Source organism: Tachysurus vachellii, chromosome 8 (assembly GCF_030014155.1).
Source record: "Tachysurus vachellii isolate PV-2020 chromosome 8, HZAU_Pvac_v1, whole genome shotgun sequence".
NCBI lineage: Eukaryota > Metazoa > Chordata > Actinopteri > Siluriformes > Bagridae > Tachysurus > Tachysurus vachellii.
In genome coordinates this window covers 27,168,135-27,190,611 of record NC_083467.1, presented here as the reverse complement: position 1 = coordinate 27,190,611, position 22,477 = coordinate 27,168,135, and the positions used below count along the sequence as shown (strand labels likewise).

General features: G+C 40.6%; 1 protein-coding gene across 2 annotated transcripts in view; it reads right to left on the bottom strand.

Annotated features, from left to right (window-relative positions):
- The window catches only part of abca12 (ATP-binding cassette, sub-family A (ABC1), member 12), an 85,061-nt gene that overhangs the window by 14,595 nt on the left and 47,989 nt on the right, over window positions 1-22,477 (bottom strand). For both annotated transcript variants that reach the window (XM_060877108.1, XM_060877109.1), the window contains exons 38-57: window positions 21,619-21,798; window positions 20,407-20,707; window positions 18,156-18,270; window positions 17,685-18,014; window positions 17,335-17,404; window positions 16,496-16,630; window positions 16,250-16,411; window positions 15,690-15,873; window positions 15,220-15,438; window positions 14,938-15,134; window positions 14,549-14,706; window positions 12,601-12,837; window positions 10,144-10,294; window positions 8,428-8,674; window positions 7,637-7,726; window positions 6,685-6,781; window positions 6,477-6,604; window positions 4,518-4,605; window positions 3,298-3,406; window positions 1,272-1,326 (exon numbers count right to left, since the gene is read on the bottom strand). In XM_060877108.1, the coding sequence (XP_060733091.1) occupies window positions 1,272-1,326; window positions 3,298-3,406; window positions 4,518-4,605; window positions 6,477-6,604; window positions 6,685-6,781; window positions 7,637-7,726; window positions 8,428-8,674; window positions 10,144-10,294; window positions 12,601-12,837; window positions 14,549-14,706; window positions 14,938-15,134; window positions 15,220-15,438; window positions 15,690-15,873; window positions 16,250-16,411; window positions 16,496-16,630; window positions 17,335-17,404; window positions 17,685-18,014; window positions 18,156-18,270; window positions 20,407-20,707; window positions 21,619-21,798 (3,253 nt within the window). The remainder of the gene's footprint in view (window positions 1-1,271; window positions 1,327-3,297; window positions 3,407-4,517; window positions 4,606-6,476; window positions 6,605-6,684; window positions 6,782-7,636; window positions 7,727-8,427; window positions 8,675-10,143; window positions 10,295-12,600; window positions 12,838-14,548; window positions 14,707-14,937; window positions 15,135-15,219; window positions 15,439-15,689; window positions 15,874-16,249; window positions 16,412-16,495; window positions 16,631-17,334; window positions 17,405-17,684; window positions 18,015-18,155; window positions 18,271-20,406; window positions 20,708-21,618; window positions 21,799-22,477) is intronic.

Here is a 22,477-nt window from a genome sequence, read left to right as displayed (position 1 = left end):
AGAAAGAAAGAAAGAAAGAAAGAAAGAAAGAAAGAAAGAAAGAAAAAGAAAGAAAGAAAGAAAGAAAGAAAGAAAGAAAGAAAGAAAGAAAGAAAGAAAGAAAGAAAGAAAGAAAGAAAGAAAGAAAGAAAGAAAGAAAGAAAGAAAGAAAGAAAGAAAGAAAGAAAGGATACAGGTTTTGATGCTTAAAATAAAGTTGTATGTATAATAATTTATAACACATTGAGCAAAAACTCTATATTAAAATTAGAAAACAAATAAATAAATAAATAAATAAATAATCTATATTATAAATAAATAATTTAAACTTTTTATTATCCTGAAGTATTCAATGGTTATCACAAACCCCAGTATATCTACACAGTATATCTACTCACTCCAGTTTCTATAGCAACAAGCTTGACCACGCTGTATAAACATTAATCACGTTGTAGTTTTCATCATTATTGTGTTCAAGTGTTATATCTGAAACCTCATTTTAGGCTTTGCTGTTGTTGTTGTTGTTGTTTTGACTATTTTTAGACCAAATTCTTCAGTGAAACTGAAATATAACGATGTCTAACGTTAGCCAAAGCAAATTATATAGTGATAAATTCAGACAACTGAAAATATTCTCTGTTGACCGTGACAGAAAGCGAGAGCGATACGTCAGTGACGTCATCTCATCTCTCAAGCAGGAAATCCGAGACATGCGATCGCTGATGAAAAATACGAAAAGGGGGCGGGGCTTCCAGCATATCAGTTAATTTTGGAGAGTTCACAAAAAGACATACACAGCTTTCAGCTGTCAATCATCCCTGAGATAGATGTAAAAAAAAAAAAAAAAAAAAGAGTTGTAGGTCCCAGTAGCATAGTATGAAGGTTAAAACATCTGCATAAATGTTGGCAGGTGTGCAGACTCTAAAATAATTCGGCTCACATTTCCAAAATTGGCTTTTTGATGAAACTCTGAAAAGCACAGTGTGTGTGTGTGTGTGTGTGTGTGTGTGTGTGTGTGTGTGTGTGTGTTACGTCGCATGAAGGAACCTCTAAACCACCTTGAGAGGACGCAGATATTAGACGGGCCGGTAATCGATAAACCGAGCTGAAAGCAGAGCCATTTAATACGATGAAAGAGGAGTAAATACAGCAGTCAAATTTCATTACTGCGAGTGCTTGAGTCGAATGCGAATGTCCTAACATGACGCTGTTTACGTTTGCTTCACTGAAATGATCTGCCATGTGTACGCAAAATCACGTTTGACCAAAAGAAGAATGAGCTACATGCTTACAAGGCATCTTCTTCTTCCACCTGTCCAGGGTAGGGATGACTGGATACAGAGATTGCTGCATACAAGGAAGAAAAAAAAGAGAGAGAAAGAGGATTAGGATTAAATGCTTGCCCAATTCACATTCACACAACGGTGGCCTGAGCCACGTCACGAGCGAGCAGGGCGGCTGCCCTGATGAACCCTTGCTGGATTTATGCCCTGTTTTCAGGCCTGAGTGAGTCCACTGGCTACATTTGAATGATTGCATCTCCCTTTTCCCTTATTGACTGCTGGGTCTGCATTAATCTTGCCTACAGGCAGACAGTGAATCTCAGCCACTGGCCCAGTCTGCTACTGCTGCTGAAATAAAAGGCTGGAGCCTCTGTCCTGCTTTATTCACTTCAACCTGGCTCTCAGCACCACTAATTATAATTCCTGACACTGCACTGCATCCTGACAGGGATAGAAGATAAACACTGCCCCCTGGCTTAGCACAACAGAAGTGCAAGCCAGAAATGCTGAGCAACTCCCATCTAGTTAACATTGAAATATCAAATAACCCTAGAAGATTTTAAGAAGTAATTTAAGTCATTACTTTGGCCACTACAAGAACACTAGACTTGTATTCATGAATAATTAAAACATATAGAAATGTACTATATAGTGCTGCAGCACCACTCCGCTCAAAAAGTCAGGACTACGCTACACTATTTCCTGTAGAAATACTAGTCTGAGGTTAAAAGGTGTAGTTATTCGTTCATTCATCTTCTACCGCTTATCCGAACTACCTCGGGTCACGGGGAGCCTGTGCCTATCTCAGGCGTCATCGGGCATCAAGGCAGGATACAGCCTGGACGGTGTGCCAACCCATCACAGGGCACACACACACACTCATTCACTCACGCACTCACACACTACGGACAATTTTCCAGAGATGCCAATCAACCTACCATGCATGTCTTTGGACCGGGGGAGGAAACCGGAGTACCCGGAGGAAACCCCCGAGGCACGGGGAGAACATGCAAACTCCACACACACAAGGCGGAGGCGGGAATCGAACCCCGACCCTGGAGGTGTGAGGCGAACGTGCTAACCACTAAGCCACCGTGCCCCTCTAGGTGTAGTTATACTCCGTAAAAAATTAAATAACAACAGTTTGTTCAAAAGACCAGAAGTAACCCAAGCTGAAGGGTGCCAATACATTTTACAATAGTCAAAACACAGGAAAGGACATTTTTACATGTTGTTTGAGTGGATGCCAATACTTTACTGAGTAACAAACTTTTATGGTGTCAATATGTCACAAATCCATTCAGTACTTTAATTGTTAGCAAGCAAATGCTCTACATTAATGTTCTACGTTAATCTTTGGTTACAATACAGAAGGGGAATTTATGGCCATGACTGTGTGCCAATATGTTTCATTTTTTTTAGTTAAAACATTGTGCAGCAACAATTTACTTGGCACCCAAATGCGGTGAAGGGTGCCAATACTTTTATTGTTTAGAAAACCTTTGTACATTTGATTAATGATATTGAAACTGTAGTGCAACAATCTTTTATTTAATGCCTACGTGTCACGTAAACACAGTGAAGGGTGCCGGTACTTAATTTTTAGTAAAAACTTGGAGTAGTTGTGTGGCACCTAAATACAGACACGAGTGCCAATATTTTATTTATTTATAAAAATACAGAGAAAATTTATTTCATAAATATATGGCACCCGTATACAGTACAGCCAAGGTGCAGATATTTTCACTGGCAGTATTTTAACTGAGAGCATCAAACTTATATGTATGACACCCGAATACAAAGTGGCACCCAAATACAGTCAGGGTGCCAATACTTTTACTTTTCGTCATAATTGGCACCGAAGCAGAGTCAGGGATGCCAGTATTTTAAATTGGCTTTAAAAGAAAACAAAGCATGTGTTATACAGTAGTGTGTGTGTGTGTGTGTGTGTGTGTGTGTGTGTGTGTGTGTGTGTATACACTACGGTGAATGTATTATAATGCGTGTGTTATAATGCATGTGTTATAAGACTCACCGTACTGCTCTGGCTGTTTGCTTGCTGGGATTTGGGAGCGCAGGATGAAGTTGTTGAGGCTATTGAGGTAAGCCGGCATCGTGTGATGGCCTTCAGGGTTATACCACACCTTCAGGGGTAATAACAGCTCTTAGAACACTAACCACACTCACGCTAGTACTTTCTCTCAATTCTCAAAATATATGTACTAATATGTGCTGCCTACAAGTCACATGAAGCCAAGCCAAGCACAGAAACTTGTTAAACTGCTGCTCCTGGGGCATCACAGGGCAACGTAACAAACACTGAGGAAAGCGCTTTCTGCCCTCTTTCACATACACAACCTCACCGACACCTAGGATTAGTTAGTCTCACTGTGATTGACAGGGCAATAAGGGATGCCCCTTGGGTTCCAGGCTGTGAATAACTGTATTCAACATTCATGCTCTCTGGGTAATTCCCTCGTGAATGAGGAAGAGGGTAGATTTCCTCCAACTACTACGTTACAGAGCCATGTTATACAGCAGGGGCTGCAGTTCAAAAAATTCTTAAATAAAAATTTGATAAAAAACGAATAATTTGTATTATTATTATTGCAAAACAAAAGGAATACAAGAAGTAAAGAAATTATTATTCAAAATAATAGAACTAAAAAGTCAGTAATTCAGTAAATAAATCAAATTAAACAGAATTAAGCTTAAAATAAAAAAAGAAAAGAAAATCAATAAAAAATACTCAAAAATAATTCAATTATTTAGTTAAAGTAAATAAAGTAAATAAAGTAAGACAATGAAACAAAATCAAAATTTCAATCTTATGAAACAAAAACAAAATACACGTCTCTGGATGTTGCATCTCCTGCCAGTTATTTCACTAATGCAAGCTATTATTTAAAGACATAATCCATCCTGCATGATCGGTTGAACTCATTTGATTAATGATGTTTTTGCCAAAAAAAAAAAAAAAAAAGAAAGAAAAAAAAAGCACGCAGCTACATTAATCACATTTTGATAAGAAATTGCTGAGCCAAATTTAAAAAAATTGTTTTTATTAATATTAATAAATAAAAAAATGTGAATCCAATCAAATGAGGACTTTTAACTAAAATATTTTAAATAACTGCCTTTAATGTGGTGAATCTAAGAGCTCTGTACTGTAAACATGTCTGTATTAATCGATGGCCATGATGCTCCTTCGAATGCTCTTGTACTGTATAAGCGATTGTTTCTGTGATTTATTACCTTTGTTAATGTCCTGTTTTTGGGCACTTCCAAAATGTCCATTTTGAGACTGCTGGGAAGGGGGTTCCCAAAGGACCAGCCTCCGTACCTAAAGACACACACACACACACACACACACTCAGTCGTTTACTCCTTTGTGATTAAAGAGGTCAGGTCACTACAGTGTGCACTTTTGCACATTGATTTCCCATTAATTAGACGCCTTACTCACTGGTGTTTTCTCCTCTGGGTCCTACGATGCGTTTGTGATTAGTCTTTTCTATTCTCCCTGCACTTTTTATGCCACATGAATAATGTATGACTTATAACTGTTTTTGTGCATAATAATGAATTTCCATACACCCAGCAAATTCCAGCTCTTTCCGCATCACAGGAGAAGCCAAAAGGTCAGAGCACCAGCAGCAAGACGAGAAATCAGCAGAGAGTTTCCTTTCGTTAATTCAGGATCTAATCCCGATAACTGCAGTGCGCAATTAACGTTCATTGAGTTTTTACTCTGTAATCGCATTTCGTTCTTTTTCGCCTCACTTCAGATCCTGCATCATAAGACTGTCATAAACATGTCATAAGATGTCATGAGTTGCCATGAATGTTCAATGATATGAGACATGTTACCATTTCTTACTCTATCAGAAGTGTTCTGTTGTTATAATGCTCTATAACATAAGTCAGTCCGGAGAGTGTCATAACATGACATGAGTGTCCTATTACCAGCATTGAAACTGTAGCTTTCACAACGTCTTCCATAATGTTTGACACCATGAGAGCTTATGACATGTTTATGACATACAGTGAATATAATTAGTTGCCAAGGCTTCCCCAATAATATGAGCCATAGTTCCATTAAAAAAGTTTTTAACATGTGATTACCCCACTAGGCAGTCATGGCAACAACCAAGATGTGTTATAAACATGTTATAAGGCGTCATGAGTTGCAATGACTAGCCGGTGATGAGTTAGTTTTAACATTATTATCATAAATTTTTAACAAGTTACTCTAAGATAAAAGGATAGTCATGACACCTCATCACTGGCATCATAAGTTGTTATGAGTTGCTATGTATGTCCAGTAATATTAGAGGTATTTTACATTTGCTTTTAACATTTGAATCTGATATTGCTTGACAGTAATGACAGTCAACTCATATTGTGTCATGAGCTGTCATAACATGACATAAGTTGCTCTAATGCTCTATCACTCTACAGGTTAGCCTTGTCAACCATAAATGTGGTCACATAAATAATATGTTATGATGTTATATCGTCTTTATTCCAGCTGAAATTAGTCTGTACAAATTTCAATTTAATTTAATTTAGGTTTATGGCAGTTCTCATAAAGGGCTTATATAGGTGTCATAACATATAGCATGATAAACCCAAGCCAAAATGAAGTGTTGCCTACCTACATCATCAAGCATTATGTCAGATGTTATAAGATGCATGATAAGTGTCATAAGTGTCATAAGTGTCATAACCTTATGTCAACAGAAATCTGTCATTTGGGATTTTATCAACCTGACAGGAATAGTAACATTCTTAATAACATTTAACACACGCAGAAATCTTTATGTATGTGTATATGAGTTTATGTCAGTATTCATAAAGGCCATTTGATTTATATACGTGCCACAGCATGTACCCACAGCATAAGTTCAGTGTTGCCTGGGTGTTATGACATGTCACCACATGAACCCACCCTATGTCACTTATATCACAAAGCATTAAATAAATGTTAATGTAAGTTATGTCAGTGGTAATAAAGGGTTTATATATGTGTCATAACATACAAATTTATGAATCTGCTCTTAAGTTAAGTTAATCATTGTCCTCTTAGATAATGAAGTGTAACGGTCATGTCTTGTAACGTATTAAAATGTATGTTAATTAGGACAATGGCACGACACAGTTATGACATGGTTATGCCTGTCTTACGACTCAGGGTTGAAGTCTTTAACTTGCCTGTTTCGGATGAAGTCATTAGCGCTGGCCTGAAGGTAGTTCTCTACATCAATGTTGGTCAGATTGTAGACGATTTGAGACGAGGGGTTGGTCTTATGAGGAGGAACGTAGGCAGGCTTTGGACATGTCTGAAAGGACATTTCAGTCAAAATTAGCATAAATCGCAACAGATCACATAACAAAGGAACATACCTGTGAAAATACTGACCTGTGAAAAGTTCCCACATTTACAGGTCTCAAACACAGATGGAGTTCCTTCAGAGGTCCACTGATCTGACACTGACGTGCCTTTCTTCTGACACACGCTATGAAAAAAGTAAGCAGTTTTTATTACATTATACAACATTATATCACCTTTATATATCTTCTTATAGCAAGAATATTTTGCTATAAGAATATATTTTTTATATCTTCTTATATCTACACTATAGCAAGCGGGGCTTTTTGGTATAACATGTAATCAACAGTATTTATAATGCTTCTTATATTTTTAAGAATTCATGCATAATAAAGAGAGAAATCAAGTGTAAAGCATTATCATAAACAATCATAATGATGTGTGTAATGCTTCACAAATGCTTTATAACACATTGTGTATGTGTCTATATGGATATGACTTTCATCAAAAAAGACAACTAAAACTAGTTAAATAATTATGACAAAAGAAATGATGATGATGATGATTTTAATTATTATATTTTTAATATTTTATATATTTTAAATTAGTATTATAAATGGTAATATTTTATATGTATATAAATATATTTCCCTAAAAATATTTATATAATTATAATATTTTAAAATAAATATTAAATACTTTGAGGATATAGAAGTGAGTAAGAATTAATAACATTCACTTCATTTTTTTCAGACTTTACCCTCATTGCTCATTTCATGCTCCCTGTTTTCTGTGCACTTTACCTTTTATGGAGTTTTGTGGGTGTCACTATATGCAAATGAGCTGTGTACTGATATCTGGAACACGCTTTGCACTTTTCATGCCTTTCATTTTGCTTGGATCAAAAACATTTATTTTCAAAAACGACTTTGATAAACTAAAATTTTTGAATCTTTATCATAAACCACGGTTTAGATTCATTTTGAATATTAGATTTTTAAACCATGTCTCTAAGTCTGTAAGAACACACAGAGCTACTCACACGCTGTCAGGGTGATTCATGCAGTAGTGAGCTATGCCAGGATATGACATCATGGAGTCCACCAGGTAACTAGAGCTGGAGTTCTGATTACTGCAAAGATTTAAAAAAGAATATCACGGCTTTAAAACTGAACCAAGTGTGGAAAGTTTTGGAAAGAGAGAGAGAGGAGGAGAGAGAGAGAGAGAGAGAGAGAGAGAGAGAGAGAGAGAGAGAGAGAGAGAGTGTGAGAGAGAGAGAGAGAGAGAGAGAGAGAGAGCGGGAGAGAGGAGGAGAGAGACAGAGATAGCAGGAGAGAGAGAGAGAGAGAGAGAGAGAGAGAGAGAGAGAGAGAGAGAGCAGGAGAGAGAGAGAGAGAGAGAGAGAGAGAGAGAGAGAGCGGGAGAGAGAGAGCAGGAGAGAGGAGGAGAGAGACAGAGATAGCAGGAGAGAGAGAGAGAGAGAGCAGGAGAGAGGAGAGATAGCAGGAGAGAGAGAGATAGCAGGAGAGAGAGAGAGCAGGAGAGAGAGAGAGAGAGAGCTAGCAGGAGAGAGGGAGAGTGTGTGAGAGCGAGAGAGAGCTAGCAGGAGAGAGGGAGAGTGTGTGAGAGAGAGAGAGAGAGAGATAGCAGGAGAGAGGAGAAGAGAGAGACTGAAACAGAGAGAGAAAAAGAGAGAGATGAACAGAGAGATAAAGGTGTAATGAAGCCTAAGCTGATTATTTTCCTCTAACAGCATAAAGGCTTTTCTTCCTCTGACTGTTAATAACGCAGCTATGAAGTGTTCAGTGTAGTTCAGCATGTTGTTCATCCCACCTGAAGAAGGTGTACTGATTGCCAGAGTCGTACATGGCAGGCGTCAGCTCCATCTCAGGGAAGTTCTGCAGATTGCTCTTGATGGAGCCGAGGCCCATGGCGGCAAGGACGAACAGGACAGGGAGCAGAACCTGAGAGATCAAACCCTTCCAGTTCCTCCTGGTGTGATGAACACGTTTAGTGAGCATGGCCATCACCTGCTGACCCTTCAGCGCTAAACCACTTAATGTGGAGTGTCCTGTGAGACCTGGGAGGAACATGAAGTACACACACACCTTCAGCTGTTATACTGTACACACCAATCAGGATGATTCAGTAAAATCACACACTGAACACACACCATACACACACTCTGAACACACTATACACACCCTGAGTCTATCCTATACACACACTATACACAAACACTGAGTCTACACCATACACACTATACACAAACACTGAGTCTACACCATACACACTATACACAAACACTGAGTCTACACCATACACACTATACACAAACACTGAGTCTACACCATACACACTATACACAAACACTGAGTCTACACCATACACACTATACACAAACACTGAGTCTACACCATACACACTATACACAAACACTGAGTCTACACCATACACACTATACACAAACACTGAGTCTACACCATACACACACTCTGAACACACACCATACACAGACACTGAGTCTACACCATACACACTATACACAAACACTGAGTCTACACCATACACACTATACACAAACACTGAGTCTACACCATACACACTATACACAAACACTGAGTCTACACCATACACACTATACACAAACACTGAGTCTACACCATACACACTATACACAAACACTGAGTCTACACCATACACACTATACACAAACACTGAGTCTACACCATACACACTATACACAAACACTGAGTCTACACCATACACACACTCTGAACACACACCATACACAGACACTGAGTCTACACCATACACACTATACACAAACACTGAGTCTACACCATACACACTATACACAAACACTGAGTCTACACCATACACACTATACACAAACACTGAGTCTACACCATACACACTATACACAAACACTGAGTCTACACCATACACACACTCTGAACACACACCATACACAGACACTGAGTCTACACCATACGCACTATACACAAACACTGAGTCTACACCATACACACTATACACAAACACTGAGTCTACACCATACACACTATACACAAACACTGAGTCTACACCATACACACACACTGAACACACACCATACACAGACACTGAGTCTACACCATACACACTATACACAAACACTGAGTCTACACCATACACACACTCTGAACACACTATAAACACCCTGAGTCTATCCTATACACAGACCATACACAAACACTGAGTCTACACCATACACACTGCCTCTACACCATACACACCGTCTCTACACCATACACACCGCCTCTACACCATACACACCGTCTCTACACCATACACACCGACTCTACACCATACACACCGACTCTACACCATACACACCGACTCTACACCATACACACCGACTCTACACCATACACACCGACTCTACACCATACACACCGACTCTACACCATACACACCGACTCTACACCATACACACCGACTCTACACACCGATTTGATGTTTGATGACTATTTATATGATATGAAGTTAGAAACATGAAACACTAACTGGCTCTTTCTCCGAAGAACATGCTGGAGTTCAGTTCGTCACTCAGGCCGTCTCGGGAAGCTCCGGTATCCAGCTCTGAGTTTGAAACTGTACACGGGTGAGTGAGCTCCTCCTCACGATTGTCACTGTCTCTCGTCAACTGAAGGAAAACCTGCAAGAGCCAGAGACACCACACTGAAATACTCTATATACAAGAAATATACAGTATGATATATAGAACTTACAGTATACTGTGTATGTATACTGAGTGTGTGTGCGTGTGTGTGTGTCTCTGTCTGTCTGTGTAATACATGTCTGTGTGCATTAATGTGTGTGTGTCTGTTTGTGTGTGTGTGTGTACGCATGCGTGTTTGTGTGTAATACATACCTGTGTGCATTAATGTGTGTTTGTGTGTGTGAAAGTGAGTGTATGTGTGTGTGTGTTATTGTGTGTCTGTGTGTGTTTGTGTGAGTATGTGAAAATCAGTGCACTCTATCTGACTAGTACTCCAATCTCTCTGTGTGTGTGTGTGTGTGTGTGTGTGTGTGTGTGTGTGTGTGTGTGTGTGTGTGTGTGTGAATCAGTGCACTCAAATAATTAGATTTGAATATTTTCCTGTACATAAATATTTAATAAACAGTTAAAGTCATTTATATTAAAGGCTTGAATTAAATCCCTGAGCTTCACATGCAGGTTATTTCATCTCATCGCTCTGTTCAGACGTTGATGCTCGGCTGTAGTCTGGATCTGCTGCTTTTTTTGGTTTATTTCTTTTCTTTGATCGAGACTTTATTAAATCTCATTGTTTACTCATTATTCTTATTAAACTGCATTTTTATTTTTTAAATATTTTTATGAATATAAAGAGTTTACCTGCAGAACTGAATTTCTGTGAGAAGTTTAGAAAAAGCTCAGACTCACTAGTCATCAGATTCAGTTCTTATTCATTTGTGTGTTTAAATCCTCAGTAGATTCTTTTTCATATATTTGTTTAGATATTTTTGTTTATTTTAGTCCTTTCTTTCTCTTTTTTCCATCTATCTTTCTGTCTGTCTGTCTGTCTGTCTAGCTATCTGTGTCTGTCTGTCTGTCTGTCTGTCTAGTTATCTGTGTCTGTCTGTCTGTCTGTCTGTCTAGCTATCTGTGTCTGTCTAGCTATCTGTCTGTCTGTCTCTCTGTCTGTCTGTCTCTCTGTCTGTCTGTCTGTCTAGCTATCTGTCTGTCTAGCTATCTGTCTGTCTGTCTGTCTGTCTAGCTATCTGTCTGTCTGTCTGTCTAGCTATCTGTCTGTCTGTCTGTCTAGCTATCTGTCTGTCTGTCTGTCTGTCTAGCTATCTGTCTGTCTGTCTGTCTGTCTGTATGTCTGTCTGTCTAGCTATCTGTCTGTCTGTCTGTCTAGCTATCTGTCTGTCTGTCTGTCTAGCTATCTGTCTGTCTGTCTAGCTATCTGTCTGTCTGTCTGTCTGTCTAGCTATCTGTCTGTCTGTCTGTCTGTCTGTATGTCTGTCTGTCTAGCTATCTGTGTCTGTCTAGCTATCTGTCTGTCTGTCTAGCTATCTGTCTGTCTGTCTAGCTATCTGTCTGTCTGTCTGTCTGTCTGTCTGTCTAGCTATCTGTCTGTCTGTCTAGCTATCTGTGTCTGTCTGTCTAGCTGTCTGTCTAGCTATCTGTGTCTGTCTGTCTGTCTGTCTGTCTGTCTAGCTATCTGTGTCTGTCTAGCTATCTGTCTGTCTGTCTGTCTGTCTCTCTGTCTGTCTGTCTAGCTATCTGTCTGTCTAGCTAGCTATCTGTCTGTCTGTCTGTCTAGCTATCTGTCTGTCTGTCTGTCTAGCTATCTGTCTGTCTGTCTGTCTAGCTATCTGTCTGTCTGTCTAGCTATCTGTCTGTCTGTCTGTCTAGCTATCTGTCTGTCTGTCTGTCTGTCTGTCTAGCTATCTGTGTCTGTCTAGCTATCTGTCTGTCTGTCTAGCTATCTGTCTGTCTAGCTATCGGTCTGTCTGTCTGTCTAGCTGTCTGTCTAGCTATCTGTCTGTCTGTCTCTCTGTCTGTCTGTCTAGCTATCTGTCTGTCTGTCTAGCTATCTATATGTCTGTCTGTCTGTCTGTCTAGCTGTCTGTCTGTCTGTCTAGCTATCTGTCTAGCTATCTGTCTGTCTTTCTGTCTGTCTGTCTCTACATTTGATTATTAGTTTGTTTGTTTTAGTCCATGTGGCATGTGGTGGCATAGTGGTTAAGGTGTTGAGCTACCAATTGGTTGTGAAGGTTGAGCTCAAGCTCGAAGGTTGTGAGTTCAATCCCAGGTCCAACAAGCTGCCACTGTTGGGCCCCTGAGCAAGGCCCTTAACCCTCAATTGCTTGTATTTAAAAAAGGGGGTGTAAGGGATAAAGGCATCTGCCAAATAATGTAAATGTGGTCGTGTTTGGACTAAAACAGTAGGAATTTGGGCTTTGTTAAAGAAGTGTGTGTGTGTCCATCACCTCCTCTAGCGTGGTGTCAGAGATGCCGTAGCAGCCGAGCTGTAGCGCCTCCAGATTGTGGTCCAGGCCACAGAGCAACGAGCGGTAGGCAGATGCATTCTGGGAATTGTACACAGGAAGAGAGTAGACAATATCTCCCGCCGCTCCCTCCTTCAGCTGAGCCTCGGGTAGGTGAGTGTGGACGAACGATTTCACCAAGTCAGTATCAAACCTGTCGTCCGAGTCAGGAGGCAAGACCTGAGGAAATCAGATGTGTTTCCATGGTGATTTAATTTTAGGTGTTGATGAGATGTGTGTATTTTTAAAACATGTTGAACATGGTGATCAAAAATGCTCGTGGAAAAAGATTAGTAGTTTTCACATACTGTAGCTCACCGAGTGGTACCGAGTTCAATCTTGGTTACTTGGTTTAGATTCTTTCTAAATAAATCTATTGTCCAAAAATAAAAACTCAGTGATGCTCATGATCGGTGATGTAAACTGAGGACTTTTTTTTTTTATGAAGCAAGCAATTCAACTGAATCTTATGATATGATTTGATTTGTATCAATTTACATAGCAAACAATTCGATATTTGACAATAACACTGAATCTGATTCAATAATTTTAAATTGGTTCAATCAATAAAGCAAATGATTCAACCGAATCTCCTACAATACAGTTTGATTTGATTCATAAAACAAATGATTAAATATTTGACAATTCTACTGAATCTGCTACCATACATTGCAATTTGATTCAAATCATAAATCAAATGATTCAATAAGCCATCATAATGGCATCACTGAATCTGCTATGAAGCGCTTCAATTTGATTCAAATGACAATGATTCGATATTCCTACAATGTCACTAAATTGATGCAATTCAATGTAATTCATAAAGCAAACAATTCAGCATTTGACAATTTAGCTGAATCTTCTACCAGAGAGTCATTTATTTCAATTTCTAAATGAAATGATTCAACAAATTAACATATCGGTCCCACTGTATCGATTCGATGCAAATGCCAACGATTCATTCATTCATCTTCTACCGCTTATCCGAACTACCTCGGGTCACGGGGAGCCTGTGCCTATCTCAGGCGTCATCGGGCATCAAGGCAGGATGCACCCTGGACGGAGTGCCAACCCATCGCAGGGCACACACACACTCTCATTCACTCACACAATCACACACTACGGACAATTTTTCCAGAGATGCCAATCAACCTACCATGCATGTCTTTGGACCGGGGGAGGAAACTGGAGTACCCGGAGGAAACCCCCGAGGCACGGGGAGAACATGCAAACTCCACACACACAAGGTGGAGGTGGGAATCGAACCCCCAACACTGGAGGTGTGAGGCGAACGTGCTAACCACTAAGCCACCGTGCCCCCCGCCAACGATTCAATATTTTTTAAAATTAGACTAAATCGCCTACATCGCAATACTTTTTTTTTTTTTTAAAAAACAACTCAATTGCCTATGATGCAGTTGAATTTTGTTCATAATACAAACAATTCAACATAACAAATTCTGCTACAATGTAAACTAATTCAATATAATTGCAATTATTCAATATTTTAACAATACCACTGAATCACCTAAGATGCAATTTAGTTGGATTCATAAAGCAAACGATTCAACATTTGACAATACCACCCATACATCGATAGTAGACTCTGATAATGACTTAAAGAAGGACAATTCTAATATTTTTACACAACAGTTGTTGGTTCTTTTTCCAGTTCCTGCATTGATTCGTTTAAATGTGTGTCATTTAAAAGTGATTCATTGAACCGATCGTGTCTTCTTACAGCCTTAATGAAGGTGGTTTCATACTGTATGGAACCTAAAGTTATCCCATGAGCACCGCAATGTTCCTGTGGAGTGCAGACTGTATTACACTTTCCCCAAATGCTTCCTGTAATATCAGAGTGTGTGTCAGAGCTGTATAAGTGCAGTACCTTCTTAGTGAGAGTGAGCTTGTATCCACGAGCCAGCTTGTCCTTCAGGTAGTAAGGAGATCCACAACATTTCAGACCTCCGCGCTCCAGGAACGCGATGCGATCGCTAAGGACCTCAGCCTCATCCAGATGATGTGTGGACAGGATGATGGTTCGATCTGAACACACACACAAAACACACTCAAAGTAAAGGAAAGTAATATTTAAATGCAAAGCAGGAGATCAACTTGTCTCAGAGGATGTAATTAACACTGAGCCATAAGCACTGACAGAGCGCCAGATTTCTACATCTGCTGAGGGATTTTTCCTCTATTTGTTTCCACTTTAATTAAATCCTGAGCTAGAAAAGCTCTCCACAGCGATTATGAGGATCTGCAGAAGATCCTCACCGCTCTTATGCTGGAGGACGATGTCCCAGATGCTACGTCGTGAGCAGGGGTCCACACCAGTGGTGGGCTCGTCTAAGACCACCAGCCGAGATCCGCCAATGAAAGCGATAGAGATGGAGAGCTTCCTCTTCATGCCACCGGACAGCGTTCCCACCTTCTTATGGCGATGAGGGTACATCCCTGTCTCCTCCAGAGTCCTGCCATGACAGAGTACATTTTGTTACTTGTATTTAATTTTTTGTTACTTACTGAACCCGGGACCGAGTTGGAAGATGAACGTACTTGCGCACTTCCTGCTGCAGTTCCTGCTTGCTCCAGTGGGGGGCTTTGATGTGGCCATACAGCAGAAGGTGCTCCTCGGTGGTCATATGGTCAAAGTGGACGTCATACTGCATGCACACTCCAAGTTCTTTACGTACGTGCTTCATAGATGACTGCATGTCTTTACCATAAACCTCGATCGTACCGGAAGAGGGAGCAAACAACCCGGTCAGGAGGGACCTGCAGCATTAAACATAACAATGATGCCTTATATCAGACACTCAGGTTAAAGGAGCGGTGTGTGTGTGTGTGTGTGTGTGTGTGTGTGTGTGTGTGTGTGTGTGTGTGTGTGTGTGTGTGTGTGTGTGTGTGTGTGTTGGCAAATTTCATTCCTAAATTTTTGAGGAGGTTTCATTCTGGCTAATAATTTTTATTTAGTGTAACGCACAAATCTAACTTTTCACTCCACACATTTAACTGCCATCTCTTACATGGTGGTGGTTTTTCCCGCTCCGTTGTGCCCCAGCAGTGCGGTCACGTGACCCTCATAGAACGTCAGGTTCAAGTTTTCGATGGCGTTCCTGTTACCGTAGGACTTCGTCAGGCCCCGAAGCAAAACGCCGACCGGAAGCTTGTGGAACTCTTCGTCACCATAAGCATGTAAATCAGACGTATCTGCAGAGAGTGGGATAGAGAGAGTGAGAGAGAGAGAGAGAGAGAAAGATAGAGAGAGAGTGAGAGAGCAAGAGAGAAAGAGAGAGAGAGATGAAAGCGAGAGAGAGAGAGAGAGACAGAGAGATGAAAGAGAGAGAGAGAGAGAGAGAGAGAGAGAGAGAGGGAGAGAGATGAAAGAGAGAGAGAGATAGCGGGAGAGAGAGAGAGAGAGAGAGAGAGAGAGAGAGAGAGAGAGAGAGAGAGATGAAAGCCAGCTGGAATTTACTGCACTAAAACTCACGTCCAATTGATATCTGACAAAAAGGCCCAACTGATTCACCTGTTTTTAAGTGTGTGTGTGTGTGTGTGTGTCTGTGTGTGTGTAAGTTTCTCGTACCTTTGTTATTTTCTTTGCTGTTTCTCTGGCTTTCCTGCATTATGTTGGAGAAGAGAAGTCCTCTGGCTGTTTTCATTTGCGCTTTCTTATTGCAGCCACAGACGTTGGCCCAGAAGGTTGACGTGAAGGGGAAATACCACGGAGCAGCAATACCATACCTCCCTGATGGTGCAAAAGCAGGATTTGAATTAATAATAAATCCGAACTGTAATTGTGCAGTGTGAGAGCTGAGCTGTGTTCACCTACCTGGGAAGACGGTGCGGATGTAGGCACCGAGCAGGAAGTAGACTACTGAGTCGATGAGGAGGAGCCAGCAGAGCCAACCAAACGACGCATCGTCTCCGGCCACAGGAGAGAGGTACATGTTGTACCACTGGATCCCTGAAGTAAAAACATTAGCGCTATCAGTTCTGCTGATATACGACAGTTAGAACATGGGCTGAGGTCAGATCTGAGGTTCGATCTGTGATCGGATATAATGTTAGATATGAAGTTAAATATGAGGTTGGATATGAGGTTGGATATGAGGTGGGATATGAGGTGGGATCTGTGGTGGGATCTGTGGTGGGATCTGAGGTGGGATCTGAGGTGGGATCTGTGGTGGGATCTGTGGTGGGATCTGAGGTGGGATCTGTGGTGGGATCTGAGGTGGGATCTGAGGTGGGATCTGAGGTGGGATCTGTGGTGGGATCTGAGGTGGGATCTGTGGTGGGATCTGAGGTGGGATCTGAGGTGGGATCTGAGGTGGGATCTGTGGTGGGATCTGTGGTGGGATCTGTGGTGGGATCTGAGGTGGGATCTGTGGTGGGATCTGAGGTGGGATCTGTGGTGGGATCTGAGGTGGGATCTGAGGTGGGATCTGAGGTGGGATCTGTGATCGAATATAATGTTAGATATGAGGTTAGATATGAGGTTGGATATAAGGTCGGATATAAGGTGGGATCTGAGGTGAGATCTGTGGTTTGATCTGAGGTCAGGTGTGAGGTCGGGTGTGAGGTCAGATATGAGGTTGGATCTGAGGTCTGATCTGAGGTGGCATCTGAGGTGAGATTTGATGTGGGACTTGAGGTAGGATCTGGACCTACCTTCTTCCTGTTTTTCATAGCGGGTGATGTACTGACTGGCGTAGCTGAAGCACGTTGGAGAAAACAGGCTCTGGAAAGAAAACAAAATACAAAAGAGAATCAATCGATTCCCCTTAGCTATTAATGCTAGCTAAAAGCGCTTAGCAACTAGCATGAAGCAGCGCACTAACTTCTATCAGTCTTCAGCATCCTACAAAAAGTGACAACAAATTAATGCCTAACTGTATAAACCTTAGATGTTCAAATGTAGAATGCGCAAATCCAGCCATTTGAAATAAATATTGGCTAATAGATTAGACCCTTCTTGTAATGCGTAAGGTACGTGTGACTCTCGAGAAGAGTTAGCTCACCAGCAGGGTCTTGATGGATAAGGGGAGGGTGTCCTCCATGCATACAACCACGATGAAGGGAAAGAAGCAGATGACGTAGATGAGGCTGCCACTCAGCCCAGCGATGTTGGTCTTGTCAAAGAAGGTGCTGATGAGGAAGCTGATGGCCAGGATGCTGATAGCGTAGTCAGACAAGTAGAGGAAGAGAACGAAGCCGTTGCTCTTGGGAAGAACGCCACCAGTTTTCAAGATGATGGTCAGGATGATAACGGTGACCAGAAGGAACGCAGCGCTCTCAATAAACCAGGCCAGGAAATGGCTGAACGGATTCACGCCCATCATCTTCATGTACTGTGGAGATCAGATCAAAATATTTCACTGCAAAAGTGTGTACCCTTACAGAAGGGGGCGTGTTTTGCAAGATTCCTAGAAGTTCCTTCGTTATCACAGGTAAGAAAAGTGTTTTACTCTCTACAAATTGTGTGTTGTTACCTCATGAAGACGGAGTTCTCTCTCATGGACAAGCTTCTTGACGAAGTTAGCAATGAAGAGCACCCAGCTGATCATCAGGACGAGCGGGAAGGCGAAGGCGATGCTGTTAAGGTATCTGAGGAAGAACCGGGAATATGTAAGCATTAAAATCTTAACAAATACTCGACAACATGTTATTGTGTCACATTACATTACTGTAGATCATTTTCATTCATTCTCTACCGCTTATCCGAACTACCTCGGGTCACGGGGAGCCTGTGCCTATCTCAGGCGTCATCGGGCATCAAGGCAGGATACACCCTGGACGGAGTGCCAACCCATCGCAGGGCACACACACACACTCTCATTCACTCACGCAATCACACACTACGGACAATTTTCCAGAGATGCCAATCAACCTACCATGCATGTCTTTGGACCGGGGGAGGAAACCGGAGTACCCGGAGGAAACCCCCGAGGCACGGGGAGAACATGCAAACTCCACACACACAAGGCGGAGGCGGGAATCGAACCCCCAACCCTGGAGGTGTGAGGCGAACGTGCTAACAGCTAAGCCACCGTACCCCCTTGATCATTTTGTCCTCTTAATATATGTTTATGCTAAAAAGTGACAAGTTGCTTGTATCTTGTGGGTGTTTTGCCTGTTTTGTTGAGGTAAATATGCATCACTTTTTAAAATGATCCTTCCTTCAAGCTTTACTTTACTTCATTATGTCTCATATATTCACATATGAGACACTTTCTTCATATATTCACGTTTAACGAGAAGTCATAATGCTCTCACACGTGAGACTCCTTCCATAAAATGGAAATCTTTAACCATATCATGATGCAAATGAGCAGTTACCATAAAAACTCATTAACATTGACTCATGTCGACCCGTGATTCAACGCTAAGCTCCTGTCTGTCCGAGCTCTTTACAGAAGAGGTCTAGAGGTCCTGATCCTGACTCGTCTTGATCTTTCTCACACTTCTACTAGTGACGTTTCCAGACGATAAAGTCAGCAGGTACAGTCTGTCATAAATCAAGACGGCCCTGAGCCGAGAGGGATAAGTGCTTTACAACCCTTGACAAAAATGAAATCAGGATATCGGAGCGGCTTTATCAAATGACAGTGTGAGTTTAGTGCACGCGCTCCTGAACATGCTGATTTATTGGACATTGTGTTGGTTTTGCTTGCTTGGTTTATTTGTATTAGACGTAGTGTGTACAGTGAATTCCGAACATATGTCAAAGTCAGTTCAGTAATACTAAACCATAAATCAAAGCAGCAGTGTGTAGTGTAGTGTAGTGTAGTGTAGAGAGTGTGTGTGTGTGTGTGTGTGTGTGTGTGTGTGTGTGTTTGTGATAGAATTCTGATTCGGATTATCCTAGTTTGTGCGTACGACTTCACATCTGAAACGCGAGACATCTTGAATGGAAGACAGATTGAATGGAAGGATTCAATCAACCAATCCCAAGCCCGCCTTGTCTTTTGGCTCTCCAATCACTGCTTAGCAACTTTTGTTAGCTGCTATTAGATCAGTTATTCATTCAGTACTTTCCTCTAGACACATTTTATTAAAAAATATTTATGTAAAAGTTCAAATTCATAAAGGTGCATTTGACTGCACATGAACTGAGTCGTGGGAGTAACGTGCACAGAAAGAACATGTCACGTGTAATGCACAGAGAGAACATGTCACGTGTAATGCACAGAGAGAACATGTCACGTGTAATGCACAGAGAGAACATGTCACGTGTAATGCAGAGAGAACATGTCACGTGTAACGCACAGAGAGAACATGTCACGTGTAATGCAGAGAGAACATGTCACGTGTAATGCTCAGAGAGAACTGCGCATTACATAACGATTGATAAACGTATGATGTGAAACATCAGAAAAAATAAATGTGAGTCATTTAAAGAATCAAGTTTGAAAGTGAGGAAGTCATTTGAAGACTCATGATTGAAAATAAATAAGTTGTTTGGAGAATCACGGTTAAAAATAAATGAGTCATTTGATAAATGACGTTTCAAAATAAGGGAGTCATACAGTATGAAGAATCACGTTTAAAAATAAATAAGTCGTTTGAAGAGTCATTTTGAAAGAGAGGGTGTCATTTGAAGAATCACGTATAAAAATAAATGACATTTGAAGAATCATATATGAAAATAAATGAGTCATATGAAGAATCCCAGAAAAAAATGTATTGAATCACTGGAGAATATCAAAAAAAAATAGAAACATAAAAAATCACTTCACTCACTCGTCTTTGTAGAAGCAGGGGTAGGGGAAGGCCTGAATCTGCACAGCCGGCTCCTGCACTACATTTCCGGTCTGCATGCCGATGATGGCTCGCTCGATGCTCTCCTGCAGGTAGATGAAGCCGCGGTTGTAGCGTTGCGTCAGACTCGAAGAGATGTAGGTAGACCTCACCCAGAACGGGCTCCGTGGGCGGTCGGTTCTCATGGAGTTGTCAATGTGCATGCGGATGGTGTAGTCCAGTTTAGGAGGAAGCGTGGAGGACGAGGACACATTGTTTCCTGTGGGCAGCTTGAAAATGACACCTGGGAGGAAATAATGCAGTTATTTGCATTATGCTTAGAGAACTGGAACCTCATACCATACCTTAAATTATATATATATATATATATATATATATATATATATATATATATATATATATATATATATATATATATATATGTATATATATAGTGCTTGGCTTTACCCTGAATAATTACTGATTAATTCATAGAAGCTACAGTACATGAAGTACGTTCAGCATCAATCTTAATCAGATCCCTAGTAAGTACTCTGGGTGCTGATCAGAGAGTCAAGCATTTCTCATGTTCTCACTGCTCCACTCTATAAAAAAATCCCACAATGTGCAGTAAAAAAAAACAAGGTACATCGACGCTCACTGTGTTCCATTACTGGAAATCTAGACAGATTATTCTTTGAAGCTTCTCAGTTAAAAAAAATAGATGGATGACCCAGGGTGAAAAATACAAAGAACTGATACTGGAGACTCCTTCCATAAATGCTATTAAAGGGGAAGTCGTGGCCTAATGGTTACAGAGTCTGATTCCTAACCCTAAGGTTGTGGGTTCGAGTCTCGGGCAATACCACGACTGACGTGCCCTTGAGCAAAGTGGTGGAGGTGGAGGCGGGAATCGAACCCCCAACCCTGGAGGTGTGAGGCGAACGTGCTAGCCACCGTGCCCCCTGTTAATAAACCTCTGTACAGAAAATCTATTACACTTACACAATATCTACGTTTATACGATTGTCTTTGCTCCATAACACATTTTCGGTAGTTTATTATGAATTAATTCTACAGAGTTTATACCATATGTTATAGTAACTATGAAAATCTTTATAATGGATTAATATAAATTCATTGAGTTTTGTCCTGATTCTGATCAATCAGAATAAAAAAAATACAGTTTAAATAAAATCGTTTTTTTTTTCTTACTAGCGTAGAGTTCACGGTTCTGGGCCAGTTTCTCCGCCTGTTTGTTGAGGTCATTGATGGAGCTGAAGGCACGGTAGCGGTCGAAGTTGACACAGGACGAGAGGTTCATCATGAGAGTGGACAGTGTGGTGATCTGCTTCAGGATAAACTTGTTCTTCTCCAACATCTGAGTCATGTTCGCTGTCAAGGGGAAAAAAAAAGTGGAAAAGTACAATTATTGGTCAAAAAAATTTAGTGCCACTTTATTTCAAGGCCATGTTTATAGGGCTACTTTAAACCTACATAAGCCCTTCCTCACAACTGACTGTTTAACTATGAACTCAACGGCTGAGTTCACAGGACTAAATAAACACATCATAAGATTTGAGATAAAATGGTTTTTAATCCAAGTATATCAGTAACACTTAAGGGCAGTGTTCATAGGGCTACTTTAAACCTACATAAGCTTTTAACAAGAGCTGACTCAAACACAAACAACAGTGAAATTAACCAGATAATAGTGTTTAAGGTACATAAAGCTTTCCTAGGAATTAAATATATACGATAATAACCGTTTATTCTAAAGATATAAGGACTTATAATGCCACATTAAATGTATATAAGCCTTTTACCACAGTGGACACTAGCAAAATAATACATTTAGGCAGTGTTAATAGAGCTACAATAAACCTGCATAAGCTTATTTTTAAGAAATAAGCTCTTATACATAAAGGCAGTGTTTATAGGGCCACATTAAAACAACATAAGCCTTTCATTACAACTGACACAAACACAAGGATAAGTGTCATAAGACACAGTTATAATAACTTATGAAAATGGGTTTCATAAAAAGTGTAAATAAGGTACTTATAACACATTA